This window comes from Drosophila mojavensis, unplaced genomic scaffold, assembly GCF_018153725.1.
Source record: "Drosophila mojavensis isolate 15081-1352.22 unplaced genomic scaffold, ASM1815372v1 contig_80, whole genome shotgun sequence".
Classification (NCBI taxonomy): Eukaryota; Metazoa; Arthropoda; class Insecta; order Diptera; family Drosophilidae; genus Drosophila; species Drosophila mojavensis.
Window position 1 is genome coordinate 11,049,519 of NW_025318906.1, and position 22,884 is coordinate 11,072,402.

General features: G+C 36.4%; 3 protein-coding genes across 10 annotated transcripts in view; all 3 read right to left on the bottom strand.

The window, feature by feature from the left end:
* Window positions 1–72: 72 nt before the first annotated feature.
* Window positions 73–18,080, bottom strand: LOC6579462 (calcium release-activated calcium channel protein 1). Of its 5 annotated transcripts, XM_032730665.2 has the most exons (4): window positions 17,972–18,080; window positions 7,538–8,040; window positions 2,563–2,709; window positions 73–1,056 (listed from the first exon to the last, which is right to left on the bottom strand). In XM_032730665.2, the coding sequence occupies exons 2-4, from the start codon at window positions 7,994–7,996 to the stop codon at window positions 520–522; spliced, it is 1,143 nt and encodes a 380-aa protein (XP_032586556.2). In that variant the 5' UTR covers window positions 7,997–8,040; window positions 17,972–18,080; the 3' UTR covers window positions 73–519. The 5 variants fall into 5 exon arrangements, with proteins under 5 accessions (XP_032586556.2, XP_002005358.3, XP_015019183.2 ...); XM_002005322.4 differs by lacking the exon at window positions 17,972–18,080 and having other exon boundaries at window positions 7,538–8,344; XM_015163697.3 differs by lacking the exons at window positions 7,538–8,040; window positions 17,972–18,080 and adding an exon at window positions 2,782–4,839.
* Window positions 12,156–14,228, bottom strand: LOC6579463. Its single transcript, XM_002005323.4, has one exon. The coding sequence runs from the start codon at window positions 13,376–13,378 to the stop codon at window positions 12,533–12,535; it is 846 nt and encodes a 281-aa protein (XP_002005359.1). The 5' UTR covers window positions 13,379–14,228; the 3' UTR covers window positions 12,156–12,532.
* A 2,325-nt stretch (window positions 18,081–20,405) lies between the features above and the next one.
* The window catches only part of LOC6579464 (protein grainyhead), a 49,435-nt gene continuing 46,956 nt past the window's right edge, over window positions 20,406–22,884 (bottom strand). For 3 of the 4 annotated variants that reach the window (XM_002005324.4, XM_015163699.3, XM_015163700.3), the window contains 2 exons: window positions 21,697–21,761; window positions 20,406–21,402 (listed from right to left, as the gene is read on the bottom strand). In XM_002005324.4, coding sequence (XP_002005360.3) covers window positions 21,276–21,402; window positions 21,697–21,761 — 192 coding nt within the window. In that variant the 3' untranslated portion in view covers window positions 20,406–21,275. The remainder of the gene's footprint in view (window positions 21,403–21,696; window positions 21,762–22,884) is intronic. The other variant, XM_032729793.2, reaches the window with a different exon arrangement.

Sequence of the window (22,884 nt, forward strand, 5' to 3'; positions counted from 1 at the left end):
ACTTAACCGAGCTTCAGCGGCAACGAGGGCCAAGACGCCAACGGGGCTAATACAAAATGTTTTTAGTTGGGGTTTTGGGGTATTTTGTTGTTGTTATTTGTCTCTATTGTCTAGTAAAGTAAAGAGCTTTAATTAACTATATGTTATATGTATGTATAAATTACAGCGAACTAACGTTAAGACATGCGCCTGATAATGGAGGCTTATACCATATAGACTACATTTATGTATATAGACTGCAAGCACTTCGGTCGTACACATACTCTATGTATATATATATCGTACTGTATAGTTATGTGTATATATATATAAAAAAAAGATATTAGAGTAACATAATATATTGCTTATGCGTATCACAATTTGCATTAGCTACAAATCCACAATTCTGAATATTTTGCATTTAGTCTAAGGTCCGATTAACGGACTAATATATATGTATGTCTATATGCATCTATGTGTGTGTTTAAGCATGTATGTCTTTTACAAAAGTTTTCCTTATTGTGGTGTGGCTGGGGTCAACTATACAATGTCGCCAGAGGCGCCATAGTTGAAGCCATTGTTGCGCGCATTGTTGTGCACCTCGAGATGCTCCTGCTCCATTTGCTCCTTGAGCAGCTCCAGTTCGCGTATGCCAGAGACGGTCACCTCGTACTTGTGCGTCACCAGCGATCGATAAAAGTGAACGGCAAAGGCCAGGAAGACAATCATCACGGGTATCAGCACCACCACGGCCGACCAGGCAGCCGTGGTGCTCAGATCATAGAACTTCACCCAGCAGAGTATCGCGATCTCCACGAGAAACAGTATCAGGCCGAGCAGCGTGGAGAATGCCCAGGCCGTCTCGATGTACCAATGGAGGCGCTCGTGCGGCGACTCGTGCACCAATGAGATGCTGTGCAGATTACAAACGGTCTCAATGTTGGGCAGGATGCAGGTGCTGATCATCAGGGCCAGCATGTGGACGGCCACCAGTAGCGTGGTGCAGATGGCGAAGGCCACCAGCATGCCAGGCGGTACACCTGTATCCTTGTCCAGCTGCACCTCCACCATGGCCACCTGCAAAGAGCAAAAGAGAAAGTGAGAATTAGCCAGAGAACTGATAGAGAGAGAGAGAGAGAGGGAGAGAGAGAGAGCGCGCTGGTAGACTACCTGCTGGGCTCGCTTTAGTGTGCTTATTATTTATATTATTAGCCAACTCATGTTGTTCACATTTTGGCAACAGAATGTGTTGGCTGTATATTATATATAATATATATATTTATATATTCATGCACATATAATACACAAATTCAATATGCTACGTATGCGGCCAATTTATGCGATTATCCTCGTCTGTCGGCCCTCTATTTGTTTTTGGTATGCAAGCCATTTATTAATTAGTTAAGCAGTATGCGACCACAAAATACCTTGTAATAAATGTATAATTAGAGTTCTTCATTTATTTATGGTTGTATTTTTTATTTATTATTTACGGTTGCATTTTTTATTATTTATTATTTTATTTATTTCATTATTGATATTATTATTATTATTATTTTTGTTTTGGCAATTTCATTTATTTTGAATTATTTTTTTTTCATCTATTATTTACTATTTAATTCCTTTTTTTTAAATTTAATTAGGTTAATTTTTTACTTTTTAAAATTTAATTTATTAAATATTATTCAAACCATTTAAGTGATTTAATGAGCTTAACGACTTTGTGGATTGTATTATGTAGATAATATGGAACGTGTTTAATTTTTGTATACTATATAATTTTAATATAAATATAAATGTATAAACGAGATCTGTTCGAAAAGTATATCGCATTTTTTTTTGTTTTTGTTTTTTTTTTTTCCAAAAATTATTAACATATGGCGTATACCTATGTACACACAAATTTATATACATATATACATTTTCCATAAGTTTATATTTAAACATCCCTCGTATATCTAATGCCTAGAGAGAATATTATATTGCAGTGCATAACTCATAAGAAATAGCGCCAACTGAACTATAAATATATTTTGCTGATAAGTATCAAAAGCCTATGTAAATATGTAAGAAATATTTGCTAATTATTCATATTACATAAACAAAAAATTTATTTATATAAATTAGTACAATATGTAATATAATGTTCATTGATCAGTTTCAAGTCATTCATAGATTTGGGGATTTTGGGTAAACAAATTTAAATATAGATAAGAAATATATACGCAAATTTGATGAGTTTTTTAAACTCTCTGTGATGAAATTCTCATAAATCAGAGGTAAGAAAAATATACAAAGTTAAGCTGTTCCGAATATTTAAAATATACCTAAGTGTATAATACAACTGACAAGTAGCTCTGTTAGTCAACCCATTATACCCATTTCTCTGCTTCATTCGGCTACAGGGCATACGCTAGGGCAATTGCGCCATTCTTCTAATAATTAATTAAAGAAGCCAACTAATTTTGATATTTATTAAACACGACGGATTAAAATTAGATAATAAAGTACGTTGAAAGCAAATGGAACTAGTTCAATAGAACTAGTGGAGAACAGAGAGAGAGAGAGAGAGAGAGAACTTACCATAGCAAAGCCTGATAATAGCGCAGACGTTTTACTGCTTGCCTTCAGCTTGGCCCGGCTCAGCTGCAGTTTGCGCCACGACAGATAGGTGGGTGAGTGCAGATCCTCGCCAGACTGCGACATGCTGCTGCGGGTGATGCGTCGAGGCTGAAATCGAGAGAATTTATGCTCTTGATATGTGCGTAACTGATATGGATATGCACTGGACGAGGACTGTACTATGGAAGCTGCTGGCCCTGCACCTGCCAATGGTAATGGAAACGGCGGCGGCGGCGGCGGCGGCGGCGGCAGCGGCGGCTGGGATGTTAGATGCGCGTTGAAGCGGCGCGAGCTCGCGTGCGGCGAATTCGCTGAATGCAAATTGCTAAAGTTGAGAAAGCGCGCCGAACCAATGTAGCTACTCGGTCCCGAGTGGGCGGTACGACTGAAATTGTTGCTGTTCTGTGTCTGCTGCTGCTGTGCCTGCCGTTGCGGTCGACACGAGTCGCACATGCTGCTGCAGTCGCTGCCATGACAGTGGCTGCCAGTACAATGCGTCGCCGTCGTCGATGCCGACGCAGTCGCTGCTGCTGTATAGGCATCCACACTCGCTGCCAGCCGAGCTGTCGCATGCAATGCACTTGCCAAAGCAAAGCGTTTCGTCTCAATCCGATTCGCCGCACAGGGCAAAAGGCGAGCAGAGGGCAACGGTTGCCTGCCATCCTCTCTGTCCGAGTCCCGGGTTAACGGTGTGTCCAATGTCTCGCTGCTCTCTGTGCGCTCCGTCGAAGTGGGCGCGCTGCCATCGAACGAGCTCTGCTGATGATTAAGCAGCAGGCTGCTGTGGCTGAGATTTGTGCGGGCATACCGTAGGTTAGAGTACATACTCTTCGGATTGAGAGGTAACAAATTTTCGCTCTCTGCGCGCTGAACCGGATCACGCGTACGCTTTTTGCACTCGCTCTCTTTGTCCTGTTGCGGTTGCTGTTGCTTGTCTTTTTGCTCGAGCAGCGGCAGTTCAAGCTGAAGCTTTTGGCGTCGCGGCGGCTTAAGCGGCACTTCGTCGCAAGTGGAACGCATGTGCACTTAGTTCTCTCCTTCTCTCTCTCTGCATACACGTACACAAGCACACACACACACACACACGTATATGTGTTTTAAATTGATATTTATGTGGATTTGTAAAATTTTCAAAACTTTAGCTTTTTGCCAAATACTTTAACAACAAAAACACTTCTGAGCAGCATAAGAGTGAGCGAGCGAAGCACTTATAAAAGAGAGAGTGCGGGCGAGAGCGTAGACTGGAAGTTATAAAATTCCTTTCGAAAGAAACTTTCGCTCTTCAACGCCTCAACACTTCGCACTGCTCTCAAGCAATGTCTGGCAGTTCGTTTCAGTTGGTTGCCGATGCTGACTATTGATGACGATGCTGATAGCGTTTTATTGTTGTTGTTGATTAATTATGGTGTTCAGTGCACATGAGAATTGATCAGTACACACACACACTCTCACTCACACAATTAGACATAAGTGCGCTATTTTTTTTTTCTACTTGGTTTAATTGTCAGTTTGTTGGCAAATTTTGTAGTTGCTTTTTGGTTGTTTTTCTTTTTTGTGCTCGTTGCGTTGCGTTCCGCTTGCCGTCTTTCTCTTTTTTAGAGGTTTGCGTGCGTGTGTTTGTGTTATTTAAATATTGACTTTTTATTTATAAACATTTTATAGCATATAAAATTGCAAAATACATGTGTCAATAAAACACAATTTGGCACGTACGTATTTTTATTATTTGCGAGAACACTCAAAACGTATCAAAATATATTTGATGGCAAAAACCGATAACCGTTTCCGTTCGCCAACGATGCTTTAATGGAGACACGCTTTACCGTTTAACCGTTTTCAACTTCACTCCACAAATGAGTATGTGTATGAGTATGTGCTTGTCAGTTTGCATGTGCATGTGCATGTAGTTCTTGTATATCTTTAGCTCGTACAGCATTAATCACGACGACAAGTTCACGGCGAGCTGCGGCACGATAATGAATTGAATAGTAATTTGGCTCTACTATTCGACACATTTAATTCATTTCTTTTTGCATTTCGCTGTGTCTTCCTTTTCCCTTCAGCCGCCGTAGCGTCTTTTAGTCTTAATGCGTCTCTCTCTTTCTCAGGCTCTCACTCTCTTGTATGTTTCTTTGGTTGTCATGCGAACCGGTTGGTGAATGAATGAGTGTGGGTGGCTGGGTGGTTGGGTGGTGTGTTGGTTGCTTGATCGGTTGATGCGAACGCGCGAGAACGTCTCGTCTAGTTAACAACTAACTGATACGGCGACGGAGGCGATGCCGTTGATGCGGCGACGTTGGCGTTGGTTGCTGAACTGTCGACGGCGGCGCGCGTGATATTCAAATTCGACAATCAATTCGGCGGCGACAGCGACGGCTACGGTGACGACGACGACGACGACGGCGGTTGCGGCCTGCGACGACAAAAACAACAACAATATAACAATAGACAATCGAATTACAAATGCCATTTGAATTAAAACCGAACAGAAGGAAACTAAAACGTTGACAGCGGGTGCCTGTATAAGTGTATATGAGTGTGGGTGTGTGTGTAAAGAAAACGAAAAACAAGCAAAGCAAAACAAATAGATAGCAATGAAAGGTGCAAAAGAGACAGCACGTGATAAAGGTGCTCCCCAATCGCTCACTCACTCACTCGCCCTCTCGCTCTCTCCCACTGTTGGCAATCAATCAGCATATTTTTCCTACCTGTAGCGCATCCGTTGATCATCAATGGGGAAATCAAATGATGAGCATTTGGGCGACGCGACTTGCCCCTGAACTGTGCAGTGATTGGGCAATTGATTGGCCACTGATTCAATTATAAATTCGACACTGCCCGCTCAGCTGACCCAACAATAAAGCGAGCAGAGGAGCTGCGGCAGCAGCAGATGTTTTAGAGATAGAGAGGCCAAGACCTGCAGCCAGTGGAATTATTTGATTGAAATCACGTAGGACAGGCAAAATGTCATTTGGGGATCAAAATAAAAAGAGCGAGCTAACCGATTCGCTCTTAAGCTTCCAGCTGATGAAGTTTTATGAGCACATTCGGCGAAAGAACTGCAATGAGAGGAGAGTAAAATAACCTTTTTTTGCAGTCGATGGAACAATTTAGCTTCCTATTGACGCAGCTGCACAGCTTAAAGAGAATATTTCCCCGTGGAATTCGATGCCGGCAGCGGTGCCGCTGGAACATTTTGGAATTTGTATGGAATTTGCATTAACATACTTAAAATACTATAAATATATTGCTCAAATGCTCTTTTTCTGTGGATTATTGTATAATCAATCAATAATAACACAAGTGTTATTGATCGTTGACAAAGAATTCGTAGCATCAGATGATTGATGTTTTTCTCAATTCGAACGATTAAATGGTAACAACAATTAAGTGACTGTGCTTGTTATCAGTTCATGTAAAATGTGATGGCATAAACAGCGTTTCGAGTTTCCAATCGAAGCAAATATCAATAAATATCAAAAATGTAATCAGCTACAGTAATTCCTTGATCAATGTGAATAAATATAATTATTCAACAAACATTTTTTAGAAATGTCGCCTTGAGTTTATATTTGTATTATATTTAAATAAATTCCTCGTGCTTAGTAAAGTTAAAATAAAATATATTTTAAATTCTAAACAAAAAAAATTACATCAGAATTTCTAATGGAAGCAAATATATATATCTACTTTTCGTCCTACTTTAACCAACTTGACCCATAAAATCGGCATATAAGTGAATAATATTCTTAGTTAAATATATTCCCAATTCAATGCAAAATTGAAATTTATGCAATTTTCAAAGGCGTCGCACAATTATTATGCATACAAATTAGAGCAAAAGGTTGAATAAATCCATTGAACAGGCAAAATCAGAACGATTTTATAATACTACTATTACGTTTTTTGCCGTTTTGTGATATTGAAATTCTATTGTATGCATATTTTTTCCGTGCCATGCAAAGCCGGGTAACATGAAGTGGAATATAACAGACCTTATCGCTATATAAAAACAGCCACACCACATTTTTTGTTGCCATTTGAAACTAATTAATATAGAAAAAATAACATGAATATAAAAGATTTTATATGTATATGCTGATTATAAAGACACACACACACATTTATGTATATGTAAGTATGTGTGTATAGGCGTGGGCCCTGTAAAGTGCCTAATTTTAATTATTTATCGTACGCAAACAGTTGATAAAACAACAGCAAAGCTAAGACGCAGTGTGAATTGAATTGAGGAAGAGTCAATGGGAAGAGAGCAAACAAGTTACAGAGCGAGCTGTATTAATTGCACAATACACTGGAGAAAATATATCAAAGCTGAACTTAATTTTGAGTTGAATGCAATTAGGAAATAATTATATAATTAGTATGTACATACATAAATATATATTATCAAAACCTCTCCCGTATCTCTTTGCTTACAACGCTCACAAATATACCCGCCTAATACCCCTGTCTAATGAGCATCAAGAATAACAAACTAAGCTCTGTGACGTCACAAGCAAGCTCTAAGTGTATGGAAAATTAATAATAAACCGCGTGCAATATTACGGTACGTAAACACAGGCAAATATACATACATACATATATACACACACACACACACAAACACACACACGCGCGCAAACGCACATGCGCTAGCATGTGGGATCTGGTTCGACTTGAAATCGGAGGCCAAGTTTAGAGTTTAGACTGGAGAATTAACCGTGAACCGCTTGTCCAATTGTTCGTTTCCATATTGCTCATTTCGGTGATTTCGCACGATTGGCGTGGAAAAGGTATGAGAGAGGGGTGACAAAGGCAGAGAGAGAGTGAGTGACAACGCGCGGGAGAGCTTAGGCGACTGTTGGAGTTTTTTTTATTGTCTTTTTTGTTTTGCATGTAGGAGGAATGTAGAATTTGATTTCTTATGGAGACTTACCTTTGTGAAATTTTGACTGGAAGCGGGTAGCTGTGGAGCCGAGTTGCTAATGCTGGAACGTTTGAAGTTGAAGGTGTTGTTGTTGTTGTTGTTGCCGTTATTGCTGCTACTGCCGGAGCTGCTGCCAAATTGATTGTATAAACTGTGATTATGAAAGGGCTGCAACTGCAGCAGCTGCTGTTGATGATGATGATGTTGCTGTTGTTGTTGTTGGTGCTGGCCGGTAGCTATGGTTGTGGCAGCTGCAACTGCTGCGGCGACTACGTGCTGGAAATGATGCTGCTGAGCGTTGGCTGACGTGGTAATATCACTGCCAATTAACTGGCCAGCGTTGGTCGGATTTGAGCTGTTGCGTTGAGCGGCACTGAGCTGAGATTTGGCCGTTTGCGGCGTGCGAGTTTGGCTATTGGAAGATTCTAGGCCATTGCCAGCTGAGCTAGTTGTCGTCCACACGGACATCTTGAGCAATCGGGCCTCCAAAGGGCTGCAACGATTTTCCAGAACTGCACGAAATCCATTTTGCACGAGTTCCCATGCACAAAGCAACAGTAAAACAAAAAAAAAAAAAAAAAAAAAACAACCCAAAAATAGGTAATATAGAGAGAGAGACGCACAAAGAACAGCGGTCACGTAGAGCGCGACAAAAAAAGAACAAATAAAGGAACGGTAAGTACGGTGTGCTTAAGTACAAATTAAAATTAAAAACAGTTGCACTTGTTTAAAATTTACATATTTTCTATAGTTTTTGATTTTCTACATATTAGGCGAATATGTGTGCAAGTGCGGAACAACCAAAACAGACTGACGCTGTGGCCGCTGTTATCGATAATCGTTTGTGCTGTTAGCTCGCATGAGCTGTTAACGGAATGTAGCAGCGCTAACAGCATGCTGTTAGCCATTGCAAATTTCGGGCTGGCAGTGCCGTTAAAAAAGCGCGCGCGAATAATTTTATTTGATTTAGTTTTGTTTCATATTTCTTATTTTGTATTTAATTAAATGTGTTTTAATGTCAATGTTAGCCTAAGAGCAATTGGAATGCACATAGTGTGCCAGTAGGCCCATTAATCAAAACGCCCACGCTCATTATATAGAAACAGAAAAAGAAATAACAAAATCAACGCAAATATTCACTGGCTGTGACACATTTTTCAATTTGAAATTTACAATTGTTTTTGTTTTTATTTTTATTTTTATTTTTATTGTTGGGGCTGTTTGCTAATTGTTTTTCACACGTTTTCTCATTTTTTGTTTGCATTTTCGCTCGCTTCCGGCGTGGGCGTTTTATTTTCGTCAACGCAGCCACTGGCTAAAAGCTAAAAGTATCTGCATATGCGCATACAGAAGTATCTTTGTATCTTAAGGCTGTTGTTGTTGTCGGTGTATCTATGCAACACCTTCTCGCGCCTTGAACTTGCTCGCTTCTTCTGCTGCTTGCAACACAGCCGCAACAGGCAGCCAAAAAATACAACAAACAAATAAACTTTATTTATGCATACATATGCAAAGTGCTTTATGCAGATCTTTGTAGCTTTTATCTCGTTCTCTGCTTTGTGCTTTGTGCATTTCATTTCTTGACTAGATACAGTTATATAGTGACAGATGCAGATACGGATACAGTTACAGTTACAGAAACAGATACAGATACAGATACAGATACAGATACAGATACAGATACAGATACAGATACAGATACAGATACAGATACAGATACAGATAAAGATACAGATACAGATACAGATACAGATACAGATACAGATACAGATACAGATACAGATACAGATACAGATACAGATATAGATATAGATACAGATACAGATACAGATACAGATACAGATACAGATACAGATACAGATACAGATACAGATACAGATACAGATACAGATACAGATACAGATACAGATATAGATATAGATATAGATGCAGATACAGATACAGATACAGATACATATACATATACATATACATATATACAGATAGATACAGATTCTAATATCGAACTCGTGTCATGTGACGTCTTTACTTCATAACCAATATCTATGCTCAGTTCGGTTTACCCTGTTTTATAGATGTTCATATTTGGGGTATATTGTTGTTGTGCCAATGTATGTAAACAGCAGATACTTTGGTTATCTGATTTGTATGATTATCTGAATCTATCTCTTGGTAAAAGATATATATCTTTCATAAATGCTCTACCCTGTGATCTGGGTATCTGTTAGTCTTGCATACCCAACGAAAGTGTCGGCTGACTTGTTTCTTCAGTTTACTGCTTAAATAAAACGCAAATTTCAAGGTGTTACGAAATCTATGTGAATAAATACATACATAAATTTATATTCATTTCTATATATGCGTAAATATATTATTCATATTCTTATCTATTTACCAACAGCGGCTCGTTATGACGTTCTGTTTGTGAAAAACAAAAAATTAATTTATTGAGAGTTCAAAGAGTCTAATACCCATTGCATTCGCTTCGATCGTGATAAAGATTGAGCCGGCAATATTTTTCCTCATCTGCCTCTTCTTCTTCATCTTCTGTGTATTTTGTACTGCTTTTGTTTCATCTCTGACAACAATTAAAAACAATTGAAATCAATAAATTTAACTCAAGTACAACAAATTGTTAGCCCTCAAATGGAAACGCTTCACAATTTGCTCAGATGGGATTTATCTGATATTTGACTTGAATAAATATGTATATAAGTATTAATGTGTGTAATATCTATATGTATGTCACGGGCTTATAATAGATGTATTTCGTTTTTAACTACTCAGAAAATGTACCTTCGATAACACAGCAACAACAACAATAACAACAAAGAAACAACAACCACAATTAGATATGCCGCGCAACAGCAGTTGGAGGTCTTTGAATATTTGTTTGCAAAATGTGCATGTTTATTTACATACCCTGTAGCAATCACCACAATAGAGTATGATAAGCTTGACCAGTGATTTACACTGAAGAAATGAGAGAGGGAGAGAGAGACAGAGATAGCTTGGATTTGCTAGCTTATTTCATTGTATATCTCTGTTTCACTCTTTCTATTACACACTATTCTCTCTCTCTCTCTCTTCCTCTCTTATATTCCTTCACTTCCTTTGTCTCTCTCTTCCCATCTCTTTCTGCTTTCCATGTACTGAGTATCTTCTAGTCAAGCATCTCCACTCTTGCCCTTTTTTTTGTGCTGTTATTTTCCTTTGACTTCTATCGCAATTGAATTTTGTTTGCCGCTTTTATGAGCTCTGTTGACTTTTTGTCTGACTTATGACGTCGGTTTCTAAATATAACAGTTACTTCTTATGCAAACCAATCAATAAAAATGAAAAACTTAAGCCTGAGATAATGATAAAGATAAATATAGAAATATTTATATATATATATAGGTGTTTGAAGCGGCAACAGTTGTCAATAGAAGTCTATTTACTTCTCAAGCTATACAACAGTTTCTTGACACGCTGTAGAAAGTTGACGATAAATATTTAAACAGATATATTAGATATTTAAACAGATTTCTCTAGCTAAACGAAAAGTAATGTTTATTCTAAAATATTGTTAAAATTCGCCTATTAACCTGCGGCAGAATTGTGGAAACGTTGAAGAATGCAACTTGACTCGAAATAGAAATTTGTCACACCCCAGATAATGAAAAGGGCCGCAGAAAGAGGCAGGAGAGAAAGTCGAATGCACGCTTGTGTGAGAAACGTTTAAGAATGCAACGCTTAAGCAAAAACACGCTAAATTGATTCACATTGAATAGAATTTACGAAAACTTTAACACCTAAAGGTGTTGAAACGAAAATATGCTATAGGCACGGCCTGAAAACGTTTAGGAATTTATTTCCCTGAATTGCTGCCTTCGAGGAGATTAAGTGAAAAATGAAAATGTTAATTTATCCACAAGAAAACTTAAATATTTCCAGATCAAAATCTAAATATGCCTAAATAGTTTCAGACTCGTCAAACATTTAAGAATTGAACACAAAGTGAATGGCCTCTAGCAGCAGCAAAGAGGAAGCCATAGACAAGACTAAGACGAAGGCTGAGTATTAGTGATTCGCATTCAGAATAAAACACAAAGGAGAAAGCTACAAAAATATGAGTAAGAGTAAGCAAACCTTTAAGAACAATTTGCAAAGTGAATGGTAAGAAGCAGTGGCATAAAGAAAGCCAAAGAGATGACAAAACGAAGACTGAGTAAGTCTGAGAAGAATTCTAAAAATATTGCTTGAAAGTGAAAGCATAAAGATTCAGAAAAATCTTTCAGACACAAAGGAAGTTTCAAGAACAGGAAGACTAAAGCTAGGTTTAAGACAAAGAATAAAATATTTGATTGATAATTGTTATATTCCATATTTTGCAAATCTTTCAGAATGCGACACAAAGAAAGAAGAACCTATGAATGGAAACCTTATTACAAATGATAAGCGAAAGAGAGAGAGAGAGAGAAAGAGAGAGAGAGAGAGAGAGAAAGAAAGAGAGAGAGAAAGAGAGAGACAGAGAGAGAGAGAGATATAGATAATTGACGACTAAATTGTAAAAGTTTACGATTCAATAACAATAACAATAACAATACGCAGTTAAAGTTCAGCTCGAAAATAAAACTCATTCAAATATATCAAAGGCAATTTGTATTATTATTTTAGTTTGATGCTTAAAACTGAGATTATAATAAGTGTAAAACGAATTGTAAAAATAAACCCGAATCGGTAGGTAAAACAATAGACAAAGCTAAGTACGCGGCACAACTAAAAGCTAATGGACAAGATAAACATCACATGACAATAAAGATAATATATATATATATATAATAATAATAATGTACAGTAATAATAGAAAAGTTGCCGCGTGTCGGGTAAAACCCCGCTCGCTGGCTGCTATATATAGCTAACGTAGTAACTTAGCCTAGGTTGCACAATTTCAGATATTCATTGGATTTATAGTATGCATATGGATAGTTAGATAGATAGTGTTGGGATCGGATCGGCGTCTCATCTGATCGTGTGCTCAATGTTGCCCATGGACTGTTTGCGCTGATTGTTGACCTCGAAGCGTTCCATAATCTTGGCCACAATCGACGAGGGCGGCTGATCCGAGCTGGAGGTGAGCCCGCGATAGCCCAGGGCACTGGAGTCGGCCAACGAACTGGCCAGCTGCAGACGCTTGACGAATGCCTCCGTGTCGATGCCCGGCACTTTGGAGGGCTTGAGGAAGCGCTTGGGTATGCGCGAGAGCATGTCCTCGGTGCCGACGGGCCCGAAGCCCAGATTGATGAGTATTGCCTCCGGATCGGGTTTGCGCGACTCCAGCAGACTGTCCACGCTCGAATAGCGACTCGAGTCCGACTGCATCGAGACGGAGCTGTCGCGCAGCAGCAAACTGCTGAAGCGATGCTGCCGCACCGCCTGCGGACTCATCTCGGGCGCCGTGCTGTTCGAGTCGAAGGATTCCTCGTGCCGCAGCTGTCGTCCGCTGTTGGCCAAGATGTGGCGCTGGGGCAGGCGTGGCATGACCAATGGCTCCGACATCTCCAGATCCCCATCGTCATTCTCCTCCAGATCGGCGGCATAGGCGCACTCACAGCTCAGCATATCATGATGATCATCGTCATCCGCATCATCCACAATAACGGATTGTTGGCGTTGCAGACGTTTGCGTTTGCGCAACGGTTTGCTGGGCGGAAAACTGGGCAACATGTTGCTGCTGCTGTTGCAGCTGGCAAGTCGGTGGGGCAAGTTGTCGCTGCTGCCGGTAAGCGGCTTGTTGACACCACCAACAGAGGCGTGCAACGCCTCCGGCGCGCCTTCGAAATTGCTGCAGCTTTGCGAGCGCTCCATTCTCAATTAATGTTGTTGTTGTTGTTGTTATTGTTGTTGTTGCTGGTAAGTTACGGCTGCTTGAATTACGTGGTTAGCTAAAGCCAGGCTAACAGCATATGCTCATATTTGGTAAGAGCTGCCAGAGCCGTTACGCTTCCCGAGCTGCTGCTGCTTCAGTTTTGAGATCAGGTTCGCTTTGGTAACTTTAACCTCGACTCGTCTCGCTTTGTCTCTGTCTTTCACTCTCTCTCTCTCTCTCTCCCTCTCTGGTCAGGGCAAGTGCTTCTGTGTATTGCTTTCTTGCTCTATACTCTGGCCAAGCAGCTGATTTATTTAATTAATTTAGTTTATTTATATTTACTATTCAGTTTGTTAATGTTTTTGTTTTTCTTCTGGCAACAATGACAATAATTTTAGTTATTTTGTTTTGTTATTTTTGTTCAGCTAGGAAAACACAAACACGAAACGTGTTTCGCGCCGTTCCACCTTTTTTAGTCTTTATTTTTTTGTTGCTTTGCAGTTTCTTATTGTTTTGTTGTTTTTTGTTTTTGCGCTCGCTTCTATTGAACGTTAATCAGCCGCTTGAGCACTTGTGACCCCGGATTCGATGGAGCGGACAGCACTTGACATTGATATGCGAAGACGGAATTGAAAATTGGGGTTTTTTCTTTTTTTGTTTTTGGCAAGTTTTGGCAAGAGTTGACTCAGTTTGAATTTGTTGTTTATTTATGCTTTTTAAGTACACAAAATAATTATCGACTTCTACCTATACTAACTGTCGCTCTCTCTCTCTCTCTCGCACAAACGCTCTTTGCGTGCGCTCCCAAAAAATCTGAACCGAACGCTACGAAATGATCTTTAAAACTGAAAACTGAAAACACAAAAAGCGGACAAAAGGCACGCGAAGCCGCTGCCAAAGCTCGTGCCGTCTCTGCCTGTAGAGTGTAGAGTTTTGTAGAGATTGTGTGATTGGCAGAGTGTGCGAGTGCGAGAGTGCGTGTGAGTGTGAGTAGAGGCGCGCGCGCGTGCACTTGCTCTCTACACACTCGCGCTCTAGACTCGCTTGGAAATTATTTTGCGCGAATTTAACAATTTCCTCAAGCGCGACGCCAATCAATAAAAACTTTTGATTAAAAGCACAACGTTTTGCGGTTAACTTCGCGCCTGCTTCGTTGCTTCGTTGTTGCCAGACCTTCCCCCACTCTCCCCACAGTAATTTGCCGATCTACGCTGGTAGCGTACAGGCGTGGTCGCTGAGGGGATTTTTTTGTTCTTATTGGAAATGTAAATAAGGCCAATTAGTACAGAGAAGGCCTAGATTTTATCAGTTAGTTTTTTTTATTATTATACACATTGTATAATATGCATTTATATTACTTTTTATTTCAGTTACTGACTTTATTTTGTAATTAGTCATATCTAAATTTGTAATGTCACATTAAGATAAAGCAATTTTGTGCAATTTACTTTGTGACTTTTTAATTGCCAAGAAATCTGATTTGCCATGTAAATATGGTTAAACAATCTTAAAATAAAACTCATTGCAAAATGTGAACTGACGTTAAGAAACGAAACACGTTCCACGGTGCTCGAGTGCAGCAGAGGAAAGCTCAGCGAAAGCTTTCGACGCGCAGCTGATCGCATGACAAGCTTTAATGGTAAGAGAGGCGAGCTTGAAATTCAAAACAACATCAAATGCAATTTGTCTAAACTTAAGCAATTAACTTCAGCATGACGAAGATAAAATACTCTAACTTGATAATCATTGTAAATTTGGCTAAATTCGGTAGACTTAAATGAATGGAAAATTGCTAAGTGATTTACACAATGGTCTTTGATTAGAAATCGAAGAGAAATAGAATAGAATGGGATAGAAATGAGTCAAAAATTCATTACATTTGATGCATACAGAGGAAAGAAAAGCAAAGTTTCCTTTCAGAAACTCAGACTCTTTTCAAATGGGAAGGTTAAAACAGTTGTTCAAACAATGGCAAATTAACTCTGTTAAGTGCACAGCTTTAGGCCCTAAGTTCAATTTACGATAAACTTGAAACCCCGTAGCGACTTCTATGCACAAATAAGCCAGGTCGTTAGCGTATGAAAAATGTTTTTTCAGATCAAATTGATATGATGATCATTGAACAACAACCATGATGTAAACAACATCATCAGCAACAATACAAAAATATGTTGTTTAAAGGCCTTGTTAACAGTTCATAAAGAGATGTTGCAAGCGACTCTCCGTAACACGGCCGCAATATTGATTACTCGAACCCATTTGGAAATGTGTGCCAAGATAAAAGCAAAAGTCAACAAAACAAAAATTTGATATCGTCTGCCCGAAAAATATTAAACAAAGTGAGAGAGCCATAAATTTGTAGATGATTCATGATCTTCTGCAGCTGCAAAACCAGATCAGGTTTTAATTTTAGATAAAAATTAATTTAAACAATTTTTTGTATTATTTTTTTTTACTAAACGCACTTTTGGTTCTAAGCGAAGCAAATCATTGGCAAAAAAAAAAAAAAAAAAAAAACTGTTTTATAGTTAACTTAACAAATTGGCATAACATTAATTTGGTATTTTAATTAGCTCAACTATTTATAATTTCGTCAAACTTAAGCCGAACCACGTCCGTGAACATGTTTCTGATTACAGTTAGGGAAATTGTGGCTCGACTAGGGGTCACAGTTACAAGCGACTTCTCGATGCTTGTTCAAAGTGGAAATAACAGCTTTAGACATTTGATTTATAGAGTGCACAGTATAGACTGCCTAACGTGGATGCACACTAATAATAGTTTAGTATGGATGATTTATAGGTGAATATAAAGAATGAGAATATATACATAAATCTTTATAATACCTATTATATATTTTAATAATTCATATAGTATTCTTTGAGCAGTATTTACTAGGCATACAAATTTAAAAAGTAAATGAATTTTCATTTAATATGAATTTTATTAATTAAACATCTGAATATCAGTATATAAAATCCAATATGCTCATTTGCAACATAGAAGCAAGTATTATGTCAATACAAACCACTTAAGCTATAGATCACTTTCAGATGCTTTATATAGGAAAACCTAAATGAGCTCCTCTAATAGAAATTTTGTAAAGTAAACACTATAAGAAAATGCAATATACCCTTTTCACGCTAGGCAAACAAGTATTAGGAACAGCAAAAAAAAAAAAAAAAAAAAAAAACAGGCGGTAAAGGTCGCCCGGCTAGGGGAAATTCCATATCGAGTCGAGTTGATTCGATTCGATTCGATTCGAGTATGCATCGCTAGCATGTTTTGAACTTTGTTTCCTTGGCATAGCGCAGAGCATACATACATACATATATATTAGAAAATGAGAAAATTGGATACTCGGAACGTAATTATAAATGTTGATAATGGATAAGCAGTTGCTAACTGCGCATGCATCATGCACAGTCATAGCCGAGGCTCAGGAATTAACAATTAATGCGCTAACTAATTGTTAAATAAATAAAGAAGTGAATTACAAGCATTATTTTTTATTCACACGGTTATGAAAGATCTCAAAAAATATATTCATTTATACATGGAGATGTAGATTATGTCACACACGAGATGGACACTTGCGAAAAATAACTGTTATTAGTCGAATGCGAGTAGAATAATAACAAACAAATGAATTAGCATCAGCCATAGGTGGCATCGGGTCTCGCGTGGCTCGCGTGCCTTTCGCATGGCAGCGTCGATCAGGAAATGGGGAGAATGTCAAATTCGATCTCTTTGCAGTCGATCCCGAGTGCCTTTCAATTGGATTTAATTGCTTTCGAATGGAAGCTGTAAACATGCGCGCCATGCACCACAAAGTAAATGGAATCTAGTGAAAGGCGTTGCACTTTAAGATATCCTATGAATAGTTGACATTCACGAGGGGAGTGATACATTTAGGGTATATCGACTGTAGACTCAATTTGAGCATAGCAATGGAATAACATTCAAATATCTTTCATCAAAAAATTTATTTAATAATAGATTTCTATAATCAAATAAGGTTAAACTAAAGAATCTTTTCATTTCTTACGTATTCCCACATATTGTTTAATAATAATATAAATTAGCAATGGAGTTAAATTAAAGTGTCTTGTATAACAAAATTAAATATCTTATATAAAATAATACGAATTGCATGATTATATAGTGTTTATCTAAGGCATTTATTAATTTTCTCCACATTCCAACTTTTTCCCCTTATAAACCCGCTTTCTTTAATCTATATCAAGGTATATGTCTGGCTTTTCTTTTGCTTACTTTTGATAATCTCGCTAATCTACTTCATATTCTTTGATTCAGCTTGTAGAATTGCATTCCTCAGCTCTTATCTTTGCCAAGCAAATTTATTTGGCTTTATCACATGCTCCATTTATCATACGCCTCGTAAATCAACTTGATCTAAAACAGAACTAATTTAATTGTCACACACATAAGCACAACTTTATGTTTACACACGTTACGGGGTATACAAATTTAAAGTAATATTTACCAAAAAAAAAAAAAGAGTGAAAAAAAAAACAAGTGCAACTGTCTTTCATTATTTAAATATTTGTAACAGAGGTAAAATTTCTTACCTGTCGCAGCGGGCTAGAAATGCGGCCAATGCTGTTGCTCTCACGTTGAGCACATGCACATAAACAAAACGAAAATATGTCAATTAGCTGACATTTGCTTATGTGCGCGTGTGTGTGTGTGTGTAAGAAACCGCTAAGAAATCAATCGATAACTGACTTTTGTGTAACGGCTTCGGCAACAGTTTGTCGCTTTCTAAGCCAATCCGAATTCCATAACTCGGCAGGCCAATGCAATTGGTTAGAGGGAGAGGATAATAGCGAGCGACACACAATTAACTGTAAATCACAACCGGCGCGATGCACACGCAGCAACGAACTAAACTGAGTAGTGAACAACAAAAATGGTGAATGGCTTCTCGAGCGCGCACTTGGCATCTATTGTTATGTCTTTCACAGCGAGCCGTTTTATTTGCGGCTGGTAATCAGTTTTGTCATCAGCCGTGCGCTGACATTAGAGATCATCCCAGATCTTATCTTCACATACACACGCTCTCGCTCACGCTCACGCACATGCACATTTCAGTCCCATTGTACCTGGCATTTGCCTGTAAGAGCAGATTTTTACGTGATCTGTGCGAGTTGCCAATTGCTGTAAAAGTCTGGAGGGCGAGCGGCGATGCAGCAACACCACAGTCGAAAAGAAAAACTAATACTGAACTGCCGAAAGCGAAGCAGACGACGCCGACGCCGACGCCGACGCACAGTCCCAACACGAGAAAGAGAAGTGGAGAGAGCGAAAGAATGAGAGATTTAGGCGCACAACTGTTGCAGCTAGTTGCCATAGCAACATGTTTGCTAGAGTAGAAAACGCACTCTCGTCAACCGTTGGATTGCCGGCATTGAGTGGGCGCTCTTTTGCATATCACATGTGGGCGAACGGGCAGAGCGACATGCTTTCTCCGTCCAATGCAATGGACTCACTCATACAGGAACAACCATACAAGCAGCAGCAATGCACAACGGAGAGTTCAAGCAGTGCAAATGCTCGCACACACGCTGTTAACATGCTGTTATGTTAACATAACAGCCTCTGCGCTGCCATAAACCTTGTCCAATTGGAATTTCCGCTTATGTAAAATAGATAAGGTTAGCAAAATATATTGTTTATAATTACTGACAGTAAAGGATAAATATAGAATAAAATGATTTAATAAATTAATGCAAATATTATTCAACTCTCTATGAATAAGTACACAGTTCGTTTACTTTTTGTTCTTTATTTAAATTTTGTGTATTCATTATGATAATATTGTACAATTTGTTCATCTTCTTTTTTTTTTGTTTTTTGTTTTGAAAATTTTTCTCAAGCTCACATACATACATACAAATCGCTCAGTTTCAGTTAAACTTTTACTATTTTTCGCGGAATCGTTTCCAACAGGTAACAAAAAATAAATTATTGGCTTTTCAAATATATATATGTGTATATATATTTTATATATGTGTGTGTTTGTAGAAAGAGCATAAAACTTATAAATTAAAACTAAACATATAGATTTATAACATGTCGGCAAGATATTCGATTCGATTCTCATCTCAATCATTTGTAGATTTCTTCTTCATTTAGATTATCATTATTATTATTATCGTAATATCGTATATGTATATATTTATATTATCTCTTGAATTATTACGTTTACAGCATTTTTTTTTTTGTTTAGTGACTACAACTAAAAACAAATTGTGATGTACAACACCGAAAGATGATTAATTGAAATACAAAATTTACTTTGTCTTATATTCGAGAATAAGAAGAAGAGATTATGTGTCTGTGTGTGTATTGTGTGTGATTGTGTTTGTCTGTATGTCTGTGTGTGTGTGTGTATATTGTTAAAAATAATAAACAAAATTATAATATAATATTGAGCAAGTTTTGATGCGGAGTATTCAAATTGTTTAAAAAGCAAAAAAGGGAAAGATTTTTGCTTTTTACTAATTGTTTATAAAATGTTTATGTATATATATATAGAAAAACAATTGTTAATTAAATTAAGTAAGCTGTTAATTATGGCAAACAAAGATTGTAAACGCACAATGTCATATATATGCTGTATAAAATTTAAATTATATCTATTACGAAATATGTTATATGTATATATATAAAATTGTATATATATATTTTTAAATATTATGTTTTTTTTTTTTTTCAGTATTTCTCATGTTTAATTTTTTGTTTTGAATCAACTTTTATTTTTGTTGATTTTGTTTTTTGTAGATTTTTCTTGTTTTACAACAAATGCACACAATTTCTTAGTTCATTTCATTTTTTTTCTTTTTTAGATTTTTTGTTGTTGTTTTCATTGCCTTAACTTGGACTTAATTAAGATTTTTATCAACATGTTTTATTGCAGAGCTTCTTACACATATATATTTGAAGTTATATATATATATATGCTTGTTTATGTATATACTTTAAGTTAATTACTTTAAACAGTTTTTTTTTTTTTTGACAATTTCATTTTATTTTTTTACGTTTTGTTCTAGGCATTGGAAGCAAAATCGGTTTTTGTTTTTTTTTTTTTTTTTTTATTTTGTTTGTGTTTAGCAGAGATCCTAATTATTTTGTTTTGTTTATGTTTATTTGTTATTAATTATATGTATATATTTTTCAACATTTATAGCCACAAATAACAAGGTATGAAGAGACAAAGAACAAACGATTTTTAAAGAATTTCACAACAATTAAAAAAATGCTTAAATAAAGTTTATTTAGAGTAAAATTTCAAATGGTTTTGCATAAATTTCAGAGGGCTTTTTATAGGGAATTTGTTTTTTTTTTTTTTTGGACCTAAGGCCTAGCAGAACTTAAACGTTTAACTGGACAGACATTTTGCACTCTATTCTTGTTAGACTTAACTTAGTTAAAGATATATATATATATGTATATATATGCATGTGTATACATATATTTTGTTATAAATACATAAAGATGATAATTTCACTTAATTCATGTTGTTCTTTTACTTCTTTTATATATAAACATAGCGAGAATTAAAATTTGTTTTTAGAAATTGATGTAATCTCATTGTTACTAAAGTAGCTAAACAAAAACAATTACAACTAAATATATGTATATATAAAAGGTTTTATATATATTATAATATTTTTCAATATATTTCATAGATTCATAATATGCGTATCGAGCGCTTAGGCCTAACTTAGGGCTTATTTCGAAAAGATGGCTTATTGAAACAACTTTTATATATTTTTGTTTTTGTTTTCATTTAGCAAAATTGTGTCCACATATTTGTGTGTGTTTCCCTTTTTTCCCTCTCTCGCTCTCTCTGGGTTTTGAGTTCTTTTACTACTGATTGGGCAGCTCTGTGAGCGTCACATCGTACAGATCATCCTCGATCTGTTGTACTTCCAGCAAGAAGATGTCCTCGTTGCAGTAGAAGGATATCATATCATCATCAATTTTCGCCGTAATCCTGCAAGGCAAAAGAATACATGTAAGACAATTGTTTCATATGACAATTGATTCATATATGTATATAGAGAGAGATAGTCGCGTCAAGTCGAGTCGTGTCAGTTTCTTTAACCAAGTTAAGCGTTAGTTGGTTTTAGACTAAACTACCAAAAGATGAACGTGTTTTGCCTTTTTGTTAGTTTTCCATGATATTCAGGTGCAAGTTCTTGAGTGTGTGTCGTGTGTGTGTGTGTAGTCTGTTGTGTGTGTGTTTTTGTGTGTGTGTGTAGCACTTGGACACAGCTGCCTTACTTACCCTTTCTTATTTGTGCGATATATGTTATTTATGCTCGTTGTTGAGATTTTGTATTTGTTTTCAATCTGCAATTGAGAAACGAGAGAAATATGATGTTTTGTCTGTTGTGTTTGGCGCGAGAGTAACGAATAACGAGTAGCCGCTAACGAGAGATCAAGTTCAATCAAAGTTCTAGCTAAGCAAACTAAAATATTTCTCTTTTAACTCTTCGTGTGTTTGTAATGTTGTTCATTTGGAAAACTATAATAACTTTGATAAATATTTTGAAAAAAACATTTTTAAAGGATTTTTTTTAATTTGAAATATTTTTTATATATAATATTTTTAAAATAATTCATTTAAAGACATTTTTGAATATATTTAATAATATTTAAAAATTCTTTTATTTATATATATTTTGAGTGACCTTTATTATTTTATTATTATTATTAATTCATGGATTTTTTGTAATGTTTGAAAAGTTTTAAGGTAAGTTTTTAAATATTTTTATGGGAATTTTTTGAGTTTTTAAATATCATTCCAAATACTATCCACTATTAATTGAAACACTTGAGCTTCCAGCATTTTTAAATAACTTTATGGAAATTTTTAAACAAAGTCTTTGAACAATTTTTTGATAATATATCCTTTTTTTTTAATATTTTTTTTTATTTTAAAAATAATTTTAAAATATCATTTTTTTTATTTTCCATATATTTGAAAAGTATTTTTTATATTTTTTACGAATTTAGCAAAATATGTATAAAAATGTATATATATTAAGAAAATAAAATACTCTAAAATACTTTTTAAAAATCCTTCAATAATTTTTCAAAAATAAATTTTTTTTTTTAAATATATTTTTACATCTCCCTTTCTATATCTTTTTTGTTTTGTTTTCAGCCAATCTTCAACTGTTGCCTGTGCCGTATCGTGTGGGTTAAGTGTAGTTATAAATGGATAGATATACACATAGGTATACATACGCACACACCTATACACATGGAGTATATATAGTTGTGGTATATATAGAGAGTAGTTTTTATTTTTGATGAATTTTATGTGACTTGGTTACGACGCTTTCAATTAGTTTCAACTACAATTGATTATATATATAAATATATATTTAATTAAATTTTTTAATTCATTCGATTTTAATTTAAGATGAATTACGATTGATATATGTGAAGTTTGGGTTTTAACGAAATG

Coding starts and splice junctions, on each gene's coding strand:
- LOC6579462 (XM_015163697.3), bottom strand. CDS start 3,621: ATGCGTTCCACTTGCGACGAAGTGCCGCTTAAGCCGCCGCGACGCCAA. Junction 2,710..2,781: donor CAGGGCCAGCAGCTTCCATA/GTACAGTCCTCG, acceptor TCTCGATTTCAG/CCTCGACGCATCACCCGCAG. Junction 1,057..2,562: donor TATTATCAGGCTTTGCTATG/GTAAGTTCTCTC, acceptor TGCTCTTTGCAG/GTGGCCATGGTGGAGGTGCA.
- LOC6579463 (XM_002005323.4), bottom strand. CDS start 13,378: ATGGAGCGCTCGCAAAGCTGCAGCAATTTCGAAGGCGCGCCGGAGGCG.